At 48.2% G+C, this 22,123-nt stretch overlaps 8 protein-coding genes across 8 annotated transcripts; 3 read left to right on the top strand and 5 right to left on the bottom strand.

Annotated features, from left to right (window-relative positions):
* Positions 1-418: 418 nt before the first annotated feature.
* Positions 419-2,324, bottom strand: F4817DRAFT_341714 (acyl-CoA dehydrogenase family member 11). The gene is made up of 2 exons (XM_049303795.1): positions 1,914-2,324; positions 419-1,824 (listed from the first exon to the last, which is right to left on the bottom strand). Exons 1-2 carry the CDS (start codon positions 2,010-2,012, stop codon positions 724-726), a joined length of 1,200 nt encoding a protein of 399 aa, XP_049157778.1. The 5' UTR covers positions 2,013-2,324; the 3' UTR covers positions 419-723.
* Positions 2,325-2,610: 286 nt separating this feature from the next.
* On the bottom strand, positions 2,611-5,763 carry F4817DRAFT_156435 (WD40 repeat-like protein). Its single transcript, XM_049298038.1, has 2 exons — positions 5,671-5,763; positions 2,611-5,607 (listed from the first exon to the last, which is right to left on the bottom strand). The coding sequence occupies exons 1-2, from the start codon at positions 5,685-5,687 to the stop codon at positions 2,712-2,714; spliced, it is 2,913 nt and encodes a 970-aa protein (XP_049157777.1). The 5' UTR covers positions 5,688-5,763; the 3' UTR covers positions 2,611-2,711.
* Positions 5,764-5,935: 172 nt separating this feature from the next.
* On the top strand, positions 5,936-7,875 carry F4817DRAFT_341712 (P34-Arc-domain-containing protein). The gene is made up of 6 exons (XM_049303794.1): positions 5,936-6,110; positions 6,179-6,420; positions 6,480-6,902; positions 6,952-7,052; positions 7,106-7,154; positions 7,207-7,875. The coding sequence occupies exons 1-6, from the start codon at positions 6,049-6,051 to the stop codon at positions 7,284-7,286; spliced, it is 957 nt and encodes a 318-aa protein (XP_049157776.1). The 5' UTR covers positions 5,936-6,048; the 3' UTR covers positions 7,287-7,875.
* A 646-nt stretch (positions 7,876-8,521) lies between these two features.
* F4817DRAFT_366256 (uncharacterized protein) lies at positions 8,522-11,005 on the bottom strand (the record flags this gene model as incomplete). The annotated part of the gene is made up of 2 exons (XM_049306956.1): positions 8,522-8,958; positions 9,853-11,005. 2 exons carry the CDS (start codon positions 11,003-11,005, stop codon positions 8,522-8,524), a joined length of 1,590 nt encoding a protein of 529 aa, XP_049157775.1.
* Positions 11,006-12,742: 1,737 nt separating this feature from the next.
* F4817DRAFT_341708 (HAD-like domain-containing protein) lies at positions 12,743-13,839 on the bottom strand. The gene has a single exon (XM_049303793.1). The coding sequence runs from the start codon at positions 13,820-13,822 to the stop codon at positions 12,938-12,940; it is 885 nt and encodes a 294-aa protein (XP_049157774.1). The 5' UTR covers positions 13,823-13,839; the 3' UTR covers positions 12,743-12,937.
* Positions 13,840-16,021, bottom strand: F4817DRAFT_341707 (transcription initiation factor IIF, beta subunit-domain-containing protein). The gene is made up of 4 exons (XM_049303792.1): positions 15,453-16,021; positions 15,119-15,395; positions 14,851-15,053; positions 13,840-14,795 (listed from the first exon to the last, which is right to left on the bottom strand). Exons 1-4 carry the CDS (start codon positions 15,741-15,743, stop codon positions 14,445-14,447), a joined length of 1,122 nt encoding a protein of 373 aa, XP_049157773.1. The 5' UTR covers positions 15,744-16,021; the 3' UTR covers positions 13,840-14,444.
* A 619-nt stretch (positions 16,022-16,640) lies between these two features.
* F4817DRAFT_317194 (uncharacterized protein) lies at positions 16,641-18,256 on the top strand (the record flags this gene model as incomplete). The annotated part of the gene is made up of 6 exons (XM_049300773.1): positions 16,641-16,692; positions 16,747-16,791; positions 16,855-17,328; positions 17,391-17,502; positions 17,556-17,668; positions 17,712-18,256. The coding sequence occupies 6 exons, from the start codon at positions 16,641-16,643 to the stop codon at positions 18,254-18,256; spliced, it is 1,341 nt and encodes a 446-aa protein (XP_049157772.1).
* Positions 18,257-19,021: 765 nt separating this feature from the next.
* F4817DRAFT_341694 (HCP-like protein) lies at positions 19,022-22,102 on the top strand. Its single transcript, XM_049303791.1, has 5 exons — positions 19,022-20,006; positions 20,359-20,572; positions 20,744-20,777; positions 20,876-20,934; positions 21,392-22,102. The coding sequence occupies exons 1-5, from the start codon at positions 19,186-19,188 to the stop codon at positions 21,458-21,460; spliced, it is 1,197 nt and encodes a 398-aa protein (XP_049157771.1). The 5' UTR covers positions 19,022-19,185; the 3' UTR covers positions 21,461-22,102.
* The last annotated feature ends 21 nt before the right edge of the window (positions 22,103-22,123 follow it).

The raw sequence follows: 22,123 nt of genomic DNA, 5'->3' as shown, positions 1-22,123 counted from the left end.
AGGTTCACCATGATATTTTCTTCCCATTCAGCACGGACGGCTTCGATTTCAGCGGGCCGCCGGATTTGACGACAGGCATGAAATTCATTTCTAGGAGACGGTTATTAGACTGGGAAGTCTCCTCCCCCGAAACAAAAACTTGATAGGGATTTCTATTCGGCCTCAAGGCGATATGGCTTCTTCATGAATGCATATATTTGACTCCCCGCCCCGAAACAGATTTGCGGTGAAGGGTTAACCATACTCATTAATTCAGATAGCCAAATAGGCTCTAATTGAGCGACGTGCTTTTATAGCTTGCGATGTCTTGATGTGCTTACCTATGTAATGTAATGACTTGTTGCTGTATTGAAAAGTAAAGCTTTAAAGGGGTATATAAGCTCACGAGCTTACGAGAGTTTGTTTAGATTCTTAAAGTGCTACTTGTCATTGTACACTATCTAACGTAGGTAGCTGTTCAAAGCTATTGATTTGTATAACTAATGACTCATTGAAAATAAATACAAATATGTTGGCTTAACCTAATTAAATGATACACGAGATGAATGCTGATTTTGTGATCGTAGCTCATATTCCGGCCCAAGTAATCTCACCACTGTTTGGAAGCTTCCAGCAAGATGTAAAACTTCCTACTTCCGTCTAGCCAAATCCTTCACTTTAGATTCAAAGCCTTAGCAACACAGTGAGAGTGGCAAAAATACGACGATGGTAGATATGTATTCATCATAGCTTCGCGCTACTACTGGACGTAGCCGTCCGTCTCTCCTTCTCTTTCCTCACCAGCTCCCACGCAAACTCGCCGAGCGGTCGTACAGCAGCAGCATGTCGACGAGCGTCGGCACTACTAGCCTGACGCGTAGCGACACGCGCCGCGATGCCCTGGCAGATAGCCGCGAGCCGGAACACGCTGAACGCGCAAGCCCAAGCTACTTCGTCGGGTCGTGGATCCCACCCCGCGGCGGCCGCGTACCAAGATAACACCGTGGAGGGTGTGGGAAGGCCGGGTGTAGCACCGGGGAGGAAACCTGCGTTGGTTATAGCCGCTATAGCCTCGCTCTGACTCGGAACCCCATCTTTCGAAGACGACGGCGACGAATACGGGGCGAAAGACGGTGACTGCGATAACGAAACAAGGTAGAACGGATTGAGCAAGTTCGCCAGGTCCGACAGCGGGTGTCCGATCGTGCTCATCTCCCAGTCCAAAATGCCCGCCACACGCGGCTCCTCGGGCGCAAACACCACATTGTCAATCTTGTAATCGCCATGCACAAGCGTAGCTCTATCCCGCGGCCGCAACGCCTCGTCGGCGAAAAACGCCACCAGCTCGTCCATATGCGGTATCGCGCCCACCGGCTCTTTGGTCTCGACATCCCTAGCGCGAGCCTGGACACGGCAGATGTGCGTCCAAGTCTCCAGCTGGCGCGCGTAAAACCCGCCTTTCCTCCCGAACGTGCCCAAGCCCACGGCATCCGGGTCGACGCTATGTAAAGCGGCTAGGCTTTCGACCGCGGCGCGCCAGAGGGCCTCGCGCTCGGCGGGGGTTCGGGCGTGTGGGAAGGGTATTGACGGGTCGTGGACGATGCGGCCGTCGACGAAGGACATGATGTAGAAGGGGGTGCCGAGGACGGCGGGGTCCTCGCAGAGGGCGTACGCGCGGGGGACGGGGACGGGGGTGTGCTGGAGGGCGGCGATGACGCGGTGCTCGCGTTCGACTTTGTGCGCGGCTTGCGAGAGGAGTTTGCCGGGGGGTTTTTTGCGCAGGACGTAGCGGGTTTTGTTGGGGGAGGTGAGTTGGTAGGTTGGGTTGGATTGGCCGAAGCCGAACTGGGATTTGTTGTTAGTTAGTTGTGTGGTCTATTAGGTGATACATGTATAGGTTCAATGCTGAGATAGGATTGTCTAGGTTAACGAACCTGCTTCACGTCTAGCGGTAGCTTGATCTCGGGGACGTTCTGAGCTATGTAGCGTTCTAACGCTGCTGTATCGATCGGATGCCGTACTTGGCCCGCCATGGTCGAGATGCTGAGCTAACACGAAGCTGACGGAAAGGAAAGGGGATATCAGATGCTGTCTGTCCGTCTGTCTGTCTACTCGATTACGACCATAGTCCGGTCTAGATCGAAGTATAGCTATCGTAGCGTAGTGGTGTAACTAGTGGTAACTGGTAAGAGCAAAGCAAGAACAATTACAAGAAACAAAACCCATCACATCTCATCGGTAAGTAAAAGTACCTAAAATAAGATAATTGGCAAATTACCCAAGCTCAACCCGCCCAAAGCAAAACGAGGAATTGACGTCGCAGGAGATACCGAGGTACGGCTACGAACCCGGCAGGCGGTAACGGACAAACTCCACTTAACCCTCCCATCCTATTGCTGAGCTCTTGCGGGGGAGGGGTAGGTAGCTATGTACATATGTACACTAAGTAGCACAAAGGAGCTCTAGTCTCCTGCCAAGACACCCTCGGCCGAGCTAGCGTATGCGGGAGAGTTCGAAAGGGATGATATCATTGGACCGGACTCTTAAGTTTGCACGCGGTATAAATTGAAGGTATGTATGTATGTACATAGCAGTTCATACACTAGGTACATGACATCCCGAGTCTTAAACCACTAAGATAATAAAGTTTGGTGCTTTCTATTTTTATAAATTTGGTATACCATGTAAACACTATATATAGGTAGAGATACCTAATGCATCGTCCAACTCTATCACGATACATGTACGAAAGCCCGTTTCTTAACGTTCTGAGCTCCGGTGCCGTCGTCCCAGTTCTCGTCCACGTAGTCTTTAATTCCCTTATCCTGAATCTGCATGCCCGCAATTTTGAGCGCTGCTATGTTGTATCCCATTTCGTCCTTTTGTCTCTGGAGAGCTTTCCGCAGGTTTGATCTTATCCCGTCTAGCATCACTCGCATAGTCCTGCTGGCTACTATTTGGCGGTGATGTGTCTTTAGCATGAAGAACAAGATCCTACATGTCAGGGGGATGTTCATCGACCTCATAGCGAAGAGGTTAAGGAAAGTGAAAAGGATAGGGACCGAGGCGAACGGAAGAACGAGGAGCGCATCGTTCAGCGCGGATGCTGCCGGTCTCTGAAGGACCTTCATAACGTATTCTTCAGCACTAATTCCGCCATGGGCCATGAACATCGGGTCGCGCTGCGGCGGCGCAACATTCGGGTTTGACGCTTTGGCCTCTTCCCATTCCCGCATGACGTGCAAGTCAGCCATGCCGAGCTCTAATGCCTCTGCGATTCGTTCGCCATGGTTCAGCGTTTCTGATGTTTGCTTTGTCGCGGCCCCAATTTCTCCGTTATCCTCGTCTGCATCTAGATCTTGCTCCAGGGATTTCGTTAATGTGCTCTCATACAGTTCCTCGATCTCCTTTTCCCTCTCTTCCTCGAGGAATATCTGCTCATCTGTTTCTTCCCAGGTTCGGATGCTCTTGTCGTGGCTGGCACTAACGATGAAGGGAGGTTCGCTGCTTTGGCTAATCGCCAGAGCCCATATTTCTCCGTGATGACCATCAAGCCGCTGTATTTGCTCAAACTTATCGCCATCCCAGTATTTTATCGTTCGGTCTTTACTAGCGCTAAAGAAGTGGTGACCATTGCCTTCGCGGTTGTTCGGCAGAAATTTGACCTGGAGAATACTGTCCTGGTGTCCCAATAATGCTTTGTGGCAATCACCGAAATCAAGACCCCATATCCTGATATTCTTATCCGCTGAACATGTAACAATCAGCTTGCTGTCGTATGAGATATCCATATCTAGGACCGGTAGCTTGTGTCCGTAGAGGTTGAGATATAATTTGAGGGAGTCTACGAAGAACACCTTCACCGTGCTATCCAGTAGAGCAACAGCCAAAAGCCTCGCATCTGGTGAAAACTTAAGGCTTAGGATGTCATCCGAAACCTTTAATGTTCGCGAATGCGATAACTTCAAACGCGATGTAGTCCGAGTCGTTCCTAGGACTTCCTCTTGCACCACCTGGACCTTCCAGAACTTGGCCGACTTGTCCGCGCTTCCAGATACGATTGACCTACCGTCCGGATGAACTTGTAAGGACCAAATCGCGCCTTCGTGTGCAGTAACGCTATCTAGCAAAGTACCTGTAGCCACTTCAAATAGTTCAATGTCGCCGCCTTTCGTACCAATGACGACAAGCTTGTCTCCGGGTAAGAACGCACAACATAGAGCATACCCGCACTCCAAGGTTTTGCCACATTTCTGCGTCAGCATCGACCAGATCTTGAGACCTCCGTTGGAGGCCGAGGCGAGCCATTTGTCGTCGGAGCTAAGAGCTAACGATCGTATATCCGCTCGATGGCCAGGAATTTCAATAGATAAAGCTCTCTCGTAATCGGGAACGTCTTCCTGCTTTGACTTTTTACTCTTCTCTTTTAGAGGCATATTGAACATTTCCAGCTGGTTATTTGTTGTACCGACTAGCAATTGAAGCTTCTTCTTGCCATGAATATCAGCCCAATCGACAGACCTCACTTTTCCACCCGTCCGAATGATAAGGTGCTGAGCAAAAGCGTCATTAATGTCGGCACTGCTAATATCCTCGTCCTGGTCATCCTCGTCATCTGGCTGGGCGTCGCCGTTTGTAGTGCTCCCCTTTTTCTGCGCAAGCTTCTCCCTTCTTCTCTTCTTCTTTCTCGCTAGGCTCTTCTTGATCTCGGCTTCGGTACGTATCCTCCATATCTCGACAGATTTCTCTGAGCCGTGTACGGCGAAGTAGTCCCGGCGGGGGTGGAACACAACCTCGGTAGCTTTGTCTTTTCCGTGTCGAAACAAGGTCCCTCGATCTCGCAGATATTGTGTATTAGTAGGAATATCGACTTGCTGTCTCGACGCGGCGAGCAAAGTGGCGTCGAGAGCCCAGACCTTCAGTTCACCAGAATTGCCAGCAGTTATGCATCCGCTATAGTCTGGAGAAAGTCCCAATGCCCAGCACTCGCCATTAGTTTGCGCTATGTGCGTTTCAATGCAGTGCCTCGACCCCAAATCCCAGAGTTTAATCAGCGCATCTTTTCCAGTAGTAAGCAGGAAGCCTTCGGACGAAGAGTCGCCTGCACCGTCAAGAACCATGGCCTCAGAATCTTCTCCTTCTTGCACTTCCTCTTGCGGTTCCACAAACTGCAGTCCCGTTATCTGGTCCTTATGTCCTCGTAGCTTGAACTGGCCGACCTCTGCTACTAGATCCCAGATAATAACATTGGTGTCTTTCGAACCGCTCGCAAGTCGGACGCCGGATCGATCGAACGCTAGGACTGTTATGGCCGAACGATGTCCATTGAAGGTGATGAAGGGACTCGGGTCTTTGCTCCGCCATAGTCGGACGCTGCCATCCTCGTAGCCGGCAGCGAACAGGTCTTCATTGATCTGACTTTGGGCAATGGCGGTCACCTGAGCGGAGCATTTCTCGTCTCTCCATCGTTCAACAATATCTCCCGTCTTGATGTCCCAGCATAGGAGCTCTTCGTTCGCCGCGACAAGCGCTTGGCCAGCACCGGTACTAGAGCGGTTCTGCTGTGTCCAAAGGATGTTCGATGTACTGGAAGCTACAACGCCGAACGACTTTGAATACTCATACTTTCTAGTATTGGATCATTATTAGCGCGATCTATATGCGACTACGCACCAATGGCTTGGTACTCACAAGTATGACTTGACCATGGTTGCGACGGAATTGGAGTTTGGAAGTTTTGACTTCTTCTGCTCGAGAAATTCAATCGCGGTAACTTTTTTTCTCTGGAGACGCGCGATAAGAATCTCTTATCGGAACTTCTTTTTCGATAAGAAGATGGATAAGGATAAAGGAGAATGACATGCATAGTCCTCGCTTTGCTACGTAATCGCGTAACTGCATACTAGGTACCTAAGCCCCACCAAGGCAGCATTGAATCTCATTGAATCTCATTGAACCTCGTCGGACCTTTCCATATTTCCATATTTCCATACATTCAGCTCCACGTCCCGATTCATACCGCACAAACGTTGTCAGGAAGCAAGCAGAAGAAGTCAATCCCTAGCCATCATGCTGCTTCTAGACTATCAGAACGTATTAATAGAGTCTATTCTCAAAGAAAGACTATTTGGGTAAGTTTAAGAACCAAGTTTATTTATTATGTCTCGCCCCTAGTCTAACCATATGATAATGTACTTAGAGCTCCTCCCGCCTCTATCGACCAGACCGTTTCCGACTTCGATGGCGTAATCTTCCACATTTCAACCCCAGAGACTAAGACCAAGATATTGGTCTCCATTCAAATCCGATGCTTTAGGGATCTTGTCAAGTACGGTGCCGAGCAGGTACTCCAGCGCGAATATGGCCCCTATGTCGTAGCACCCGAGACCGGCTACGATTTCTCGATCCAAGTCGACTTAGAGAACCTACCGGAGGAAAAGGGTAATTGCATAATACAATACAGTCTTGCCTGGTTTGGATCATATTGACGGGTTTTGCAGAGGCACGAGATGAGTTGGTCAGCAAGATCTCCTTACTGAAGCGGAACGCAATGGCTGCCCCGTTCGAGCATGCCTATGCCGAACACTACAAGTTGAAGGAGGATGCTTCGAAGTACACATCGGAAGAAGCACCTCAAGGTGTTCGAGAAGGCGGTGAGGTTATGGCTATCCACTACCGTGACGAGGAAGCTATCTACGTCAAGGCAAGCCACGATCGTGTAACTGTTATCTTCAGCACCATCTTCCGCGAGGAAACAGACAGGGTATTTGGGAAGGTCTTTATTCAAGAATTCGTCGACGCCCGAAGGAGAGCCATCCAAAATGCACCCCAAGTTCTGTTTAGGAATGATCCGCCCCTAGAATTGCAAGGGGTTCCTGGCGTGCAGGCCACCGAAGGTAATGAAATTGGATATGTCACATTTGGTATGTTCTATAATACAGGCTATTCGAAGTTCCCTACTAACCTCGGTAGTTTTATTCCCACGACACCTGACGCCCCAGCGAATGCCCGACGTCATCTCTCACATTCAGACCTTCCGAGACTACTTTCACTATCACATTAAAGCCTCCAAGGTACGTGGATACTGGTCCCAACTACTCATGGGATCTTCTAACGAGATGGCTAGGCGTACATTCACTCCCGTATGAGAAGTCGAACAGCAGACTTCTTGCAAGGTACGATTGTATTCGTCATTGTAAGGGGTTTATATACTAATCATCAGCACAGTACTCCGAAGAGCCCGACCCGAGAACGAAGAAAAGGAGAGGAAGACGGCAAGTGGAAGAACATTCAAGGTTCAGGCTTAGAGAAATTGTCTGGAACAGGATTTCATAGGGCATGGCGATGACACGTGAGCCCATATCCTTATGTACGCGACGCTGACGAACAATACCACGATCAATTGACAAGTCGATAATATACCCATCTGTGCTTGCGTATCATGTCCGATTCTACGGTTTGGAGGTTAATAGACATAAGATAGCGACAGTGACGAGCTCTAAAATGATTCTTTGTCCAAGGTACTAGATTGTAAGTATATCGAGCTCTATCGGCCTAATAGGAAGATGAATATACGTCCACAGTTTCCTTTACTTTCGACATATTCACAAGACACAACTACAAGATATGAGATAGTAGAAGATAAAGAAATAAAGGTAAAGTGGAGATTATCATTATTCTCAATGTCTAACTATAAGCCATCCTATGATAAAAAGACCTGTGTCCCTCTGCCTACCCCAAATAGAGGCACTAAATAATTATACATTTGAGCGAGGGGTATAATACCGCGTTATACTGTACTGTAAGTACACGATCCTCACGCGCCAGCGCGTTCAACGATGAAATATCACAACTATGTAACTTCCCTCTTAGACGTCATATACGTATCAACATCCCCCTCCCCCCCTTGCGGTTCATTTAGTTGAAACAGGTATATTGTTTTCCAATTCCCCAGTGTTTGGTCCATGACTCAATGACTCTACTCATTATCTCATTGCAATCCGTAGCACAGCTAGTGGGACAAGGGGGACTCGTTAGCACGTTGAGAGCGGTCGTTAAGATTACTAGTATTATGACCACATAATTCATATACTTCACTATGGTTTGTATTCTCTCTGAGAGTGGCATTTTGTTGTTGGTGATCTTTGCTTCGGGCGGGATAGTGTGGTTCGAGGAGCCTTGGTTGTGGGGATATTTTGAAGCTTCTTATAAGGTATGTTGGTACAGGCTGGTGGATGATGATGATGATGATGCAGTGAAAGGAGTCGGTCATTGAGTAGGCTGTATAGGTACATATATATATATACGTGTGTGTGGGTAAGTTGCAGTGTTCACTTGCTAGAAGGTACACGAACAGGCGTTGGTCTTTCTACTAGGTTCACGAAATATCCATAAAGATTATTTAAAGACTTTATATTACAAGGCTTTTAAGTCACATGAAGACTTCTAGTTTATACGGAAGTCTATCTTACGGCCTTCGAGGCCTGTAGGAGTAACTGTTTATAAGCAAATTCTATTGAAGTATACCTACCCTTGACCTGACCTAATTACTATAATCCGAGATCATCATGAGATGAGCGTAACTCTCCTGTTTCTTCTTCCTTAGGAACTCCTCGACAGGGTCGACTTTCTCCATTGTCTCATCAGGATCATCGCCAACACTATCCGACTCCACGGTGGTCGCCTCCTTCAATACCACCAGCGTAGCCTCCTCCTTTTTCTCGGATTCTAAGCCAGCCTCGTCCATATGCAATACACACTGGCCGTAACTTTCACTTAACTGCTTCTTTAGGCCCGCTATCAGTGACTTTGCCCTGCTCAGCCGGCTATCAAGGCTAGTCTTCTTGTCATGACAAGGTGAGCAAAGACGAGGAACTTTGAAGTTACTCCGTCCATGTGTCTCTACAACGTCGCATGATCCCGAAGCTAACCCCGACTCGTAGTCCTGCTGCACCTCGCAGGCCTTCAGGGGAGAAGGGTCTATGGCAGTGTGGTTGCACTGATAGATAATCTTCCGATGATGACACATCTTCCAATGGAAATGCTAGAGTTATTGGTTACGAGCAAAAGTTCTAGTGGAGATGGTCGTTGGCTAAGAATTATCTATGCTTTAATTATCGTACAGCTTGGAAAACAACTATTTAGTATAAGCCGGGAGGTATTATATGTATCTCAGTTAACAATAGAATTGTACGAGCTTTTTCCCTTTCATACTACTTAGTTCTATAACAATGGGTTCTTGTCCTCTTCATTTAGCTTAGGCTTCAGTATAGAATGACATGCATTGTCTTATCCAAAGCAGTTTAGAAGGAGGTTAACCTAGCACATAAACCCCTTTATACCATCCTGTGTCTTTAACGGGTAATCAGCATGAAGTCGCAGAAAGGTGTTCACATGTGAATCTAATGTATGCAAGCGCACATGTTAGAAGTTATTTTGATTTATATCCTATAAGCTCTCCATAAAACTTGATTGATTCTGCTCATCGGAGTATTTACCACGCGATTTGCTTTGTCTTTCATTCTACGTTATATAAGCTCTACTTCAACTCGAAAACGGCATGGCTAACTTGCCTAGCCAAGATGATCCTACTTCAGGAAAGATATTAAAGATAGCAAGTAGAAAAAATATTGGTGATACATAAATATATTCAAATATACTAATTCCTGAGTTACTCTCAGCTGTAAAAACAATCGCAAAACTGGTATTTTCCTACACCGACAATCCTAGTCGGAAAGGGGCTCGATCAAGGCAATAATAATAAATGTAAGCCCTGTGACAAAACCCCGTCTTCAATGACCGGAGTTCGAAATCTCCTATATCGATGTCTCCCTCCCACCCCCTATTTGGCCCTTCCCTTGCCCAACTACCTACTAGGATCTTGGTAGCACGCAAAGTAGCTCCGGCTCCGCACATCCCTCCACATCTCATTCACCAGCGCGTCCTGATCATCGTCGCTATCATCGCCGTGAACAAAAGCCGCATCGAGCTCCCGAAGATCCTCTAGGATCGGCGTGAGATACTGCGCTACGTAGCGCCGCGCGGTGCGCGAGTATCTATAGACACACGACGGCGGAACCCAGGACCTCCTCGCAGCGGCGGACGCTCCTACTCGAAGCTGCCGCGGAATCCGGAACACGAACCCGGCCTGTCGGTGCCAGGCGTTGGGGTGTGTCGCGAACTCGTCGATTAGAGCGTCCCGCACCTTCTTGAGGTCAGCCCTGGTGCCTCCGGGAGCCGGGAGCGTGATTTGGAACATGGGGGCGCGCGACATGGATTGTGGTACCATCATAGGCACACCGGTGACATCGTCGGCTCGTACTGGGTACATGTCGAATTTGACCTTTGGCTGCTCTTGCAGGTACAGCTGTTCCCGGACGATGCGTCCTACAATGCCTACAAGTGGCCTGAATATGTTGGCCATCCACTGGTAGAGCTCTTGTTCTGTCCAGAATGACATTGTCTCTGGTCGCACATCTAGGTTCACCGGGGCCATTGGTTGGATTTGTTGGTGGCTGGTCCTTGGCGCCGCGGGATAGTTAGCGAATGGACTTCCGGAGGCATGGTGCTCGAGATACATAAATGGGTTAGGGTCTGCGGACCCAGAGTGTTGGGCGTTCATTGCTATCCTGGGAGATCGAAAAGGAGGAACAGGGGGGGCATTTGGTGCCCTGGGAGGTACTGCCTGTTGAGGCCAAGTTGAAAAAGATCTCGTATTGTGGTATCCTGGGGACGGACCCGGGTAAGGTTGTTGGCTCGAGCTGACGTTAGGGTAGTACGGTCTAGCCGGTGGTGCCGTTTGAGTATAGTTCGACTGATAGGGGTACGGAGGCGGAGCGTATGGTGGAGGTGGCCCGGGGGGTGCGTATCCTCGGTTCGGTGGGATATTAGCAGCGTAAGGTGTGCTATACCAGTCGTAATATGTTCTGCGTCCGCCAGAGGGTATGGTTCCCTTTTCGAACCTCTGGCGAAGCGCCTCTCGTTCAGTCCCGTTAGGGACTATTGACTCGGTGGTACCGGAACTCATGATACTTCTAAGCCAGGTAAGGTAGGTTTCGAGTAAATGTTGCTAGAAAGGTTCTTTTGGGATGGTTGGCAGAGGGATGATGAGAGCCATGGACATGTTTAAGTATGATGGCTACCTACCTAGCAGATACTTCGAGACCTTCCAGGAGATGTGCTGGGAACTCTTGGTTGACGAAGGGCCGACGAAGGATTGACAAAGGGTTTGTAGTCGCCATCATCAAACACGCTGCCAATGTATGATACGTGAATCATCTCCAACGACGAGGCCGCATATGTGTAATGTCGATATTAAGCTACGGTCATGGTGATACTACAGCGAAGAGAAAGTACAGTAACTTGTACAACTGCTGCTTACAGTATGGGCGCGATAATGCAACCAAGTTCCGAATAGATATCTAGGAGAGGTTATGAATGATTAAATGGCATATGTGTCTAGACTGAGTCAAGCTCATATCAGATGAACTCTTGCCTATCATCGAGCCACTCATGTGCTAGGTCATATCTCAGATCCAAAAAGTTAGGATGGCTCCTTGGCTTTTCTTAGTCTTTGTCTTCACGTAGTCACCCCTTAAGCACGCCTTACTCTCGGGCATATTCAGAGTTACCTATCCGGTATCTTACAAAATACGACTGTTTCCCGAGAAGATGAGTTGTTGCTAAATAATTTTCAAGTAAGTACTAGAAACCTCGTGAAATATGTTAATTAAATATGATTTAGTATCAATTACATATTGTCACATTTGCCTAACTACAATAGTATTTGTTTTGTAACTTCTAACCGGCTCTTCTCAAAGGCTTAGACAGGACCCTACTTAGAAATAAAATACTCAAGTACCTATCTAGGTTAGGTATCTGTTAAGAAGCGAAACATGGAAGAACCAGCAATGGATGCTTTATAGAAGAGATTGCGAAGTTGAAGACTTAATAGCACACAATACCAATAAAAGTATCTTAGATTCCATTTGAGAAGCAAACCAGAAAAACCAAAACCGTTTTTATAATATAATTTTAGACAAGATTAGCATGAATTGAGGTAGAATTAATAGGCATAGGAGTCTGATTATTTCGAAATCTAAGTTTCCCGCTATAATAATCTCGAGGATTTCTTCACGATTACCTACCATCCAATCCAACCCACAGCTCAGCACTGTGCCCTAGCGTACTAGGATAGACATGCCATACTGCAGCTATAGACTTTTTACCCGCCTTCCATAGTCCAATTGCCCTTGCTTGAAGGAGATGAGATCACTAATTCCCTCAGACAGTTGTTTATGGTATAAGGGATTTAATCTAGGCTCACTTTCTAGCGACATGGCTAACGTTTCTTTAAAGGAGGTAGATCCAGATTGCTAGGCTTGAACTATAACTGTAACAAAAGTGTTGCACACCTTTAATAGCCTACGCCTAGGAGAAGAGGTTGACAAACATGGAGATTTTATATCAATATGCTTGCTGGATAAGAGGTTTAAGGAAAAGCTGAATAAAAGATTTGCAATTGTGTCTCGGAATAAGTGTGATGGCGGGAAGGCAACGCGTATTTACGAGGTGGTGTCTACTTACAATAGTAGGCAATCATCATTTATATCAGGTCAAGTGAGAAAAGCAGGAAAAGAAAGTCATATAATTGAAAGATTTATCTACCCCCGAATCGAACGGCGGGCGTTGGATAGCAAATTGTGCTATAAGTGCGCAAATATTTGCAGCAGGAGCTTCATTACATCTGACAAAACATGTTAAATAACAGGAACCCTAAGAGGCTACGATCGGATGTATTGACTGTTATGCTGGTTTGTATAAAATCCGTGCCAGTAAAATAACTTGTTGAATAACGACCTTAAACATACATACATCTCAAGTAAACAAACCAAACAACATAACCTAGTAAAGATTGACTACAATTACCAAAAAAAAAGGGGTTAATTCATTCGTTCTCTCAACTAAGGATAAACTTGTCATCCGGTATATCTCTATAATTTGAAGTCCACGCAAGACTACTCGTCGTACCCTGATCCCGGACATGAGGAACATCTTTCCCTATCCTCCGAAGAGTCTTCAACAGCGACGAGTCTTCTTTATCCGACACAACGAACCCCATATCAGCCGCGAGCAAGCACTCTAGATCAGTCGTTGAATCGCCGAAGTAGACGGACGGTTTCCCGACCAGCCCCTCGGCTTCAAGCACGGCTTTCATGGCATCTAGCTTATCATGCGAGTTCGTCAGATTCCTCGGCTCCCCGGTATGACCACCATCCACACCCCCCGAGTTCAATATAGGAGGCCCGGCAACCGACCCGTCCTCGCGCACATCGTTCGCGATGACTTTAACGCCGGGCAGCTCGCCGCACGCGCCCTCGATAAACGCCGAACTCCAGTTCACAGAGAGAACCCAGACGCGCCAGCCCTGCTTCAGCCTCTCCTGAACAAACCGGGTAAAGCCACACCGGAGCGTAATCGTGCCCTTGCCAACCAAGTCCCGGCCAGCCTCGCGAAAAGCAGTCGGACTGATCCCTCTAAAGAGGCGACAGTCATTAATACGGCCGAGCGAGCGCGTCTCAACCGTCTTCGTATGCCGCAGAAACTCCACTTCCTGGGCAGGTAAACTGCGCGCGTGCGGCTGGGGATGGTACCCGTCTACATGCGCGCTATGGTCGTCGACGTAAGCGTTGACGACGGCATCCCATTCCTTCTGCAGGTCCTGGCCCTCGTCTGCTCTAACGCGCAGAGCGAAGTTAGCTAGTTCGCCTACGGTGTCTTTCACCGTGATCGTCCCATCGAAGTCTAGGAAGATGCTCATTATGAATGTGAATACAAGGTACATGAAGGGGGATGATGGAGAGTGGGGAAAAGGAGAAAAAGGGGTCGTTGTTATTTCGGTTTTGGTTGGCTGGAGTTAGGTAATATAATTGTGGAGATATCTAATGTAAGGAATCTCCAGGGCTCTTATGAGGAGTACGGAAGTACATGGGGTCTTGAAAAGGGGTCCTATATTTAATTTGACGTAAGATAGCTTGACCGAGTGAATTCATTACTAGGTTCAAGTATGTGCCCAAGAAAAAAATACACAGCAATTCATTTAGTATGAATATGTCAAGTGAGTCAATATTTGCTAAAGCTGGCTCATAACAACGTTAGAAACCAAACTATCAAAAACACTAGAAACAGATTGCCGCTTCGCATATCGATCAATGTACAAACATGTCGCTTTCTCTCTAAACTTTGCGAAGTCTATTGCGCAGCAGTGATGAATTTCATGTAGTCTGAACTTGCGCAGACTCTGACCACTAAACCTCAGTCCTGATTGTGCGATGCCGAGGGTATCATTTATGGTACAAGGTCCCTAAGTATGTATCATAACCGTAAAAGACGCCGTAACTCCTTTTCCTTGCCGTACGGCCTTTAGTCACTCGTGTCTCCCGACGGAACTCTCTCCCGTGCTCCGATTATGGAAGAACATCCTCCATCTCCGCGTCAGACTCCGATTCGTCCTCTTCGGGAGCGGCATCAGGTGCAGCACCGTTGGCTTCGAGGACATTGAGTCCTCCCTTGTGATCTGAATTCAGTTCCCAGTGATTGGCAAAACGTCCGGTCTTGTGGAGGATTGCCACCTCCTCCAAGTTCTCTCGTAGCCAAGCCTCCGGCTGGTTTAGTGCTTGTTTGAAAGCTTTCATAGACCAATAGTTGAATTGCTCGAAGCATCTGAAGATACGATCGCGCAGCTCGCTCTTCGGTAAACGAGCAGCCTTTTCTTCCTTCTGCTTCTTGGTTCCCTTCTTGGCATCAGGACCAGTGCGCTGAAAATGTTAGCGCACTGGCAGGGTTAGAGATTAGTGTCAAGAGAAGACTTACAACAAAGTTGCTAAATTTATCGTTGGAAACATGCGCGCCAGCTTGGATAAGACCGGTAGGTCTTGCGGTAGAGGTAAGCGTGGTGGTGGCCTTCGGTTTCATCGCATCATTGTTTCTTATGCTGAGCCAATGCTTAGTCTCTTCTGTCCAAGCCGGTCGACAGTTCAGCTCGTGGCGGAATCGACCAGCAAGAACCGTTTTCTCTGCAACCAATTAGTGTTCTGAAGCGGAAACTGAATGCTGATGTAGATGGAAATGCGTCACTGACTGGGAATAGCCTTCCTGTAATAGGGTTGAAATCGGGCTTTACGGCCACGCTTTTCGCCCTCAGTCTGCGCGTTCTGCGGGGGACGCTCTGGCTTCGGACGGAGGTATGGAGGAATATTGCTATTGGCTCCTTGAGGCTTCGATTTGTAGCCAGGGAGATCTTGCTCAGTGAATAGAAATGTATTGGTAAGGCTCATATCTTTAACCTCCAAATTGTATTCTTTGGGGATCTGCTGATGGGGCGCAAGTTTATGGTCCAACAGGATAGCTATACGTGGCTATGACGGGATTAGCTGGGGTTTATAGGCGTTTCGGAATGATGAGTGTTAATTCACCTTTGATTCTCCATTTGGACCGACCTCTGACCACTGGCGTAGAGTACCGATTCTAATTTCGTCATTGTCATCCATGTTCGCCCAGGCATCGTAAAGATATTTTGGTACGTGGGTCAAGTAAACTGATCCATCTTGCAAATCGCTCGGGTCGTAGAACTCAAGATCTCCGGCGTCTTCGTAGATGTCATCTTCCGACATAGCTCCGGGGGAAGGGCCAACATCATCAGCTTCGGACTTGATGCTAGGCTCAGGCTTGATGCCCTGCTCGGGCTTGACTCTGGGTGCAGCCATGCTGACGGCTGTATCCGCTATATCCAATAGGAAGGGCGTCAAGAAGGGGATTTAGCTCTTTCGAATGATGGTGTATGTTGTATGCTGTAATGGTTTCGATTTAGATTGCTCCAGAAATGTGGCGTGTGGATGCGATGCGATGCGGTGGAACAGTTGGATGTTGATGTTGAAAGGCGCGGCTCGTGTCAAGACTAAAAGAAGCTTAATGATGTAGTGATGTAAATCAGCCACCACTGGTCCACTGCAAGCAGTTCTGATTGAGTGGGTCTTCAAAGGGACTTAGGTAATCATACAGGAGTTCGAAATTGAATGTACAGCTAGCTAGCTGCCTATGATGTAGGTATGAGGTACCTACCACCTACGTAGGTGCCTTCTTGATCCGATGTTCTGATTAGATAAGTTAGATAAGGTTAATGTGCCCCACCTAGCCTGTTACTTTCCACCAACCCGCCCGAAACCTTCCTTGCGCCGCAATTTACGTCTTAGACATCACACAATCGCAAAACATCACGATATAGTCTTCTTAGGTTACAAGACGTTAGTTAAAGGTTTGCTTTACTCCCCTATTCACAAGAATAGGCATCATAAACCGCCCTCTAAATTCATTGACCGTGATTCTATTACTGCGCCTAACTAGAATCACTGTCAGTGTTGTTCACGCATTCCGGCTTTGTTCATTGCGACTGCGGAAATCCACCCTAACCGATTTCTCTCTCCTTCTTGCCACTAAGCAAGGAAGTCGCGCTCCAGATAAACATTACATTATTCATTATTACACTACATATCATTCCACCTATCTGTCAACCTTTTCATCGTCAAGCATATTTCCTTACGATCGACGCGGCATTTTCTCTAACTTCTAGTACCTGACTTACGTCTCATCACCTAGTCGCAAACATGTCAACACCCGAAGATCAAGAGCTGATGGCTAAGATCAGCAAATTAGCTGGTACGTTTACCATGGCATCTATGTTCTAAGTATATTTTACTCATTTAAAACCAGGTCAAATTAATCGCCACAAAGCCCAGCGCGATGGCGTGAATTCGGGTATGAAAACTTATTTGATCACGCCAATTGTTTATCATCATTAGAGATGCTAATATACCGAAGATCCTAACCCCCCTTCCCGAGCATCCCATTATCGTGCTGCCCCGTATCCTCGTGGAGGCTATCGTGGCGGACGTGGCAGACCCCTCCCGACCTATCGCAACAAGACTCTGGTTCTCAATGGACAATCTCGACCTGCAGCCGATAGTAGTGATACCACCAACGAGGCTTCCGATCCTGCGTCTCCGTCGTGGGTCACCAAGACCGACCGTCATATGCAGCTGATCAACACTTCTGTATACGAGAAGGAATCGCAGCAACGCGCCAGTGCCATAGAGCAGACTCATCGCCAGAAGCAGTTTCAACGGAACAACCGCGAGAAGACTGTTTTTATGAACAGTGTGCTTCAGAGTGGTGCTAATGGTAAACCCGTTGGGCTTCCTAGTGCATCCACACCAGCTTCCCAATACGAGGTTGTGTTGGATGGCATTCTCTTTCGAATCGTGCAGCAAGGCAGCAAACTTGTGAAAGCACCCGGTGAGCATTTTCCCGTATAGATATGCAGGTGCAACGTTTAATAGCTAACATTTAATTATTAGACGACGTAAACCCCCCTTCGGCTACCCCCAAAGTGACATCAATCGGTGGTGTCAAATTTCATCGTACTAAGCACGGCAATCTTGTGAGACACGGTGTCGTAAAAGCCCAGCGGTATGTATTCTCAAGTAGATCTGAATCTCTTGCTAACGCAACACTGTTGGTAGATTTGCTGGCGGAGTTAAGAAGGTCAACGAGCAGTGCAAGACCTTTTCATGGACCGGTATCGTCTTCCTTCATACTACGAAAAAGCCCATCTCGCGACTCGTGGAGACCTGCGGTGTGGTAAGACCCCCGGTAGAGATACTAACGATTCGTTGTAGGATCATGCCCGAAAGGCCCTGGATGTCGGTATATCCACGATGCTTCCAAGACGGCCATCTGCCGAGAGTATCTTTTAAAGGGTAAATGTCTACAAGGTGACGCTTGTGACCTTTCACATGACATTACAGAAGAGAGAACCCCTCTCTGCGTGCATTTCGCCAAGGGCAATTGCCACAACACCTCGTGCTCATATGTCCATGCGGCACACTCCCCAACAGACCCCGTATGCCGATCCTTTGGAATTTATGGATACTGCGAGAAAGGAGCGCAATGTCCTGACCGCCATGTATTCGAGTGTCCTGACTTCAGCAACACCGGCGTATGTAAGCTCAAGGGTTGTAAGCGGCTTCACATCGAAAGGGCGAGTGTCCTTCGAAAAGCAAACAACCGCGCATCTCCTGAGGATACAGACGTATCTAGCGACGACGATGACGCTGCAGCAGACAGCGATGACATCGACTCTGATGAGGTTGAGGAGTTTGTCAAAAACGATGGCGCAGAGGACCTCGATTTTGTCCAGCAAAGGGATTACATTGGATTTTAACAAGCCTCGGTGGTTTCTTACTAACTATCTAGGCATTGAAGATGTGGCTCGTTTGGACAAAGCCTGTATTGCCAAGGCGATTATGTACTGCCTTTCTTAGAATCGGTTTCTGGCTCATCAGCTAGCATCTAGACGGCACATATCACGGCCGTTGGCGTTTGAAGGTTGCCTTATTCGTACAACAGTTCGTGATACCCATTGCGATGCGTTTCGCCTTAGGCGACGGTTAGGAGTTGATACCCTGAGTGGAAGAAAAAAAAGAACAAAAGATAGTCAATTACAATAAAAAATAAATATATTGTATTATCATGATGGCATCTTGAGAGTGATTAAGGAGTACTTGGAGTACTTGATTGTTTTCACATGTGAATTCTTGACCCTTGATGATAGCCTATAAGACTTGGCTATGGGACTTGAATAGGTAGGTCTATAATTGTACTATGGTTAACCCCGCCAATAGCCCCAATAGCTCCAATAGCTTAGGGTCCAGTCTCTATGAAAGTATGAAACTGGTACTACCAAAACTTGGCAAATGGCACGAGGATTGAAACAAAGGCGTACTTCGTAGTTTCCCTTTGTTACTCGAAGGGCCAAAATAGGGGAAAGTAGCATGTTTTATTCGTTTTATTCAACGGCGGAAATCACAGCCCCCCTTTTTAAGGTTGCTCAAAGCTCGGCGGTAAGCTGGGGCTGAATGGAATGGGCTAACAGCTTGAATAATGGAGGCCTATTAAAGAAGGAAATGACTGCCTTCAATTGGAATCGGGTTCCATTAATTATTTTTGTTTTCCAACTTCTGCAACTATATTCGTAGATTACAACTATTACAACTAGATTATCGTGTTTATATATATACAACCTTTCTTTGGTTTAACAATAACTACACTACCCTTTGAAAAAAAAGATAAAAGTGTTGAATTAGGTAAGCCATGGGGATACGCGATCTTATCAAAAAGAAAGATCAATTAGATGGTGGTGGTCATGGCGGCGGCGTAGATCGCGAAACTTTAGATAGACTCGCCGGACCCGAGTTTACCTTCATACGGTCTGATACAACCACTCAAGAGATCATTCATCCTCCGAGTTACCCGAGGGGATCTAACGGCAATAACAATTACCTAACAGCCAAAGAAGCCGTAACGTCCCCTTCGAAGACGCGCCGTAGTCTTGACGTCTTCAGGCCGCGATCGCGGGGCAGCAGCACATCCTCGGTCCAGAACGACGGCTCCTCGCGCAATCAACCCAGTGGCCACCACCGCCTATCACAGCGCCTACACCTGTCTAAAGCCCCGCCTACGTCCGACTACGTGCCCGAAAATCTACCGCAAATCAACGTCTCGGCCGAAGATGGATCCGGTGGCGGCCAAGGAGGAGTCGGAGGGGCGGGTGTAGACAAGGACGCATACGAGGGACAATGGGAGAAGAGAGCGACGATACTAGCCGAAGCGAACGAGAGAGGGCAACGCCGGGGCAGCAGATCGCCTGGTGTCGTGTCGCCGTCTCGGTCGCCGTCTCCTTCGCCCTCCGCAGAATTGGCTGGACTGCGGCTGCGCGATGACGGGGGAAACGGAAACGGACACAAGACGGACGGCGTAGTCTCGTCAAAGGTGATAGACGACAACATTCAGGAAGCCATCCGATTGCACGAGGATGGGCAGCTCGACCAGTCTACGCAGCTGTTTGGGCGCCTGGCCGATCCCCAGGGCGCGAATAACCCCCTAAGCCAGGTTCTTTACGGTCTTGCTCTAAGGTCAGTAGTTGGATCGCCACCATGGTCGTTTCATTGCTATTTATGGAATCATCGCACCGCATCGCATCGCATCGCGTCTCATCTCGTCTCATGCGTGTCTCACTGGCACATGGCTACGTCTAGACCCGTCTAGAGAAAGCCCCTGATCTCTTTTCCTGTTTTCTCGAAAGAGGAAGAGCGAGAGAGACTTACGGCCTCTGTGTAGCTATGGGTAGCTAGATAGATTACACAAGCGAATGGAGCGATGGTGGCAAAGTTGCTCACATACGAACACGAAGTACCACTACGGAAGAAGACAAGAGTACGTTCAGAGAAGCTAACATCCTGCCTTCGTGCTTTGGCGGAGCTTTAGGCACGGCTGGGGTTGCGATCCAGATCCCGAACGAGCTATCACCTACCTGTCGGCGGCAGCGTCGAATGCGGCAGCGGTCGAGAGCATGGCGCTACAGGCGGGCCTAAAGAAAGGAGGTGCCGCTAAGGGAGAACTCGTCCTAGCTATCTTCGAATTGGCGAATTGCTTCCGCCACGGCTGGGGCATACCGCGAGATCCAGTCGCTGCTAAGCAGGTGGGCCACCAACACCATTACCGTTTCATTATTGAAGCATAACGGAGGTCAAGTGGGTGGAGGAGTGCTGAGGAGAAGGGGACGACACCTTGTACCCACCAGCCAGACCTCGTCTCAAGTCCCGCTGTTTTTTTATGATGATCAAATCGACTAATGGTTACCGTCGGGCAGTACTACGAGACAGCGGCCAACCTTGGAGATACTGGTGAGTGGTTCGACCTCGTCGAAAGCAGGCAATACCGTTGCTCGAACGGACTTGGTGATGGGATAGGCTGACAAGGGCATGTTCCTCGGTGTACGCAGATGCCATGAATGAAGTCGCCTGGTGCTATCTGGAGGGTTTTGGATGCAAGAAAGACAAGGTACGTGTTAGGCGCGAAGCTAGGTCTCCTCGCTGTCTATCTATTACCTCTCTTCGCTACGTATCACTTCCAAATCCGGCGCCTCACGTCTCTGCCCAAAGCTCACCACTACCACACCACGCGAGCGACAGCTAGGCATGATGAAGTGTCAGCCTCATGTGGCCTACATTGTGGCTTGTCTGGTCAGCTCGCTCGCTTAGCTTCCGGGGTTAGATCAGGATGTCTTGTCTCCGAAGCAGTAGCGGCAAGCTAAAGCAGCTCTGCTTCTCGGCCCTAAATCACGATCCCGTCCCGTTGGGCAGCAATGAGGCTTGCTTCCAGCCGCAAATCAGAATCGCACACCCAGGGGCGACAGCTCTCGGAGCACCTAACTCGCCCTAACATCCCGTCCCATCTGCGTGCCTAAGGAAGGAAGGGGGAAAAATCACATGAGACTAACTGTATGCTTCCCCTTTAGTATGCTGCAGCAAGGTACTACCGTCTGGCGGAGGAGAACGGCAACAAGACGCTAGGAAATACATGGTAAGTGTCACATTTATTATCCCTTTCTCGTAAGCTACTCGTATGACTAGTCTTTATTTTCTCTTGGCGAGCCCTTTCTCCTTTGTCGTTTCGTCCCGTACGTCGGCGGCACAGCAAAAAGCTACGAGACCCCGGCCGTTGCGGGTGAGTGGTCTTCGGGGTAGACGATAGGCTGTCCGTCTTTCCGGACATATTTGCAGAAGTTCGCCCTGTCTTTTTATTTTCCCTTTTGACAACAAGGCTCCGAGCGGGTCTAGAACAAGGGTTCGCTTTTTGCTCTTTTTGGGCTCAGTCTCCATCAAAAGACGGCCGCGAAAACGGGTCGCCGAGTTGGGGTCTAAACGAATCAGAGCCTCATCTTTCACCGAATCCGGGAAATGTCGCTCTTCGTTTCCTCAATTCCATTCTTACCCTCGTATGGCGCTTGCTACCGTCCCACGTCCATATCCAATGTAAATGCCTCAGTTGCAGCGGAGCAGTCCGGTTTTGTTTACTCTGATCTACCTTAACTCTGCGCTGTCCTACACTCCGTCTCGCTTTGCCGAGCTTCTCCGAATCTAGCATATACCCATCTACCTACGAGTGTAACATTATTTTTACTAACCAATGACGCACGGGATGCAGGATTTGGAAGGACAAGTATAATCCTACGAACTCCAAGAAGAAA

Source organism: Daldinia loculata (assembly GCF_022478755.1).
Source record: "Daldinia loculata strain CBS 113971 unplaced genomic scaffold F4817scaffold_34, whole genome shotgun sequence".
NCBI lineage: Eukaryota > Fungi > Ascomycota > Sordariomycetes > Xylariales > Hypoxylaceae > Daldinia > Daldinia loculata.
Note: the sequence above shows the minus strand (reverse complement) of the source record. Positions and strands in the feature narration are given on the sequence as shown.

What these genes read in the sequence shown, in the direction of transcription:
- F4817DRAFT_341714 (XM_049303795.1), bottom strand. Translation starts at nt 2,012, where the DNA reads ATGGCGGGCCAAGTACGGCATCCGATCGATACAGCAGCGTTAGAACGC. An exon ending in TACCGCTAGACGTGAAGCAG is followed by an intron (nt 1,825 to 1,913) that starts GTTCGTTAACCT and finishes AACAAATCCCAG; the next exon opens with TTCGGCTTCGGCCAATCCAA.
- F4817DRAFT_341712 (XM_049303794.1), top strand. Translation starts at nt 6,049, where the DNA reads ATGCTGCTTCTAGACTATCAGAACGTATTAATAGAGTCTATTCTCAAA. An exon ending in CTCAAAGAAAGACTATTTGG is followed by an intron (nt 6,111 to 6,178) that starts GTAAGTTTAAGA and finishes TAATGTACTTAG; the next exon opens with AGCTCCTCCCGCCTCTATCG. An exon ending in AATTGGATATGTCACATTTG is followed by an intron (nt 6,903 to 6,951) that starts GTATGTTCTATA and finishes TAACCTCGGTAG; the next exon opens with TTTTATTCCCACGACACCTG.
- F4817DRAFT_341708 (XM_049303793.1), bottom strand. Translation starts at nt 13,822, where the DNA reads ATGTACCTTGTATTCACATTCATAATGAGCATCTTCCTAGACTTCGAT.
- F4817DRAFT_341707 (XM_049303792.1), bottom strand. Translation starts at nt 15,743, where the DNA reads ATGGCTGCACCCAGAGTCAAGCCCGAGCAGGGCATCAAGCCTGAGCCT. An exon ending in GTCCAAATGGAGAATCAAAG is followed by an intron (nt 15,396 to 15,452) that starts GTGAATTAACAC and finishes ATCCCGTCATAG; the next exon opens with CCACGTATAGCTATCCTGTT. An exon ending in TTACAGGAAGGCTATTCCCA is followed by an intron (nt 15,054 to 15,118) that starts GTCAGTGACGCA and finishes AATTGGTTGCAG; the next exon opens with AGAAAACGGTTCTTGCTGGT.
- F4817DRAFT_341694 (XM_049303791.1), top strand. Translation starts at nt 19,186, where the DNA reads ATGGGGATACGCGATCTTATCAAAAAGAAAGATCAATTAGATGGTGGT. An exon ending in ATCCAGTCGCTGCTAAGCAG is followed by an intron (nt 20,573 to 20,743) that starts GTGGGCCACCAA and finishes ACCGTCGGGCAG; the next exon opens with TACTACGAGACAGCGGCCAA. An exon ending in GGCCAACCTTGGAGATACTG is followed by an intron (nt 20,778 to 20,875) that starts GTGAGTGGTTCG and finishes CGGTGTACGCAG; the next exon opens with ATGCCATGAATGAAGTCGCC.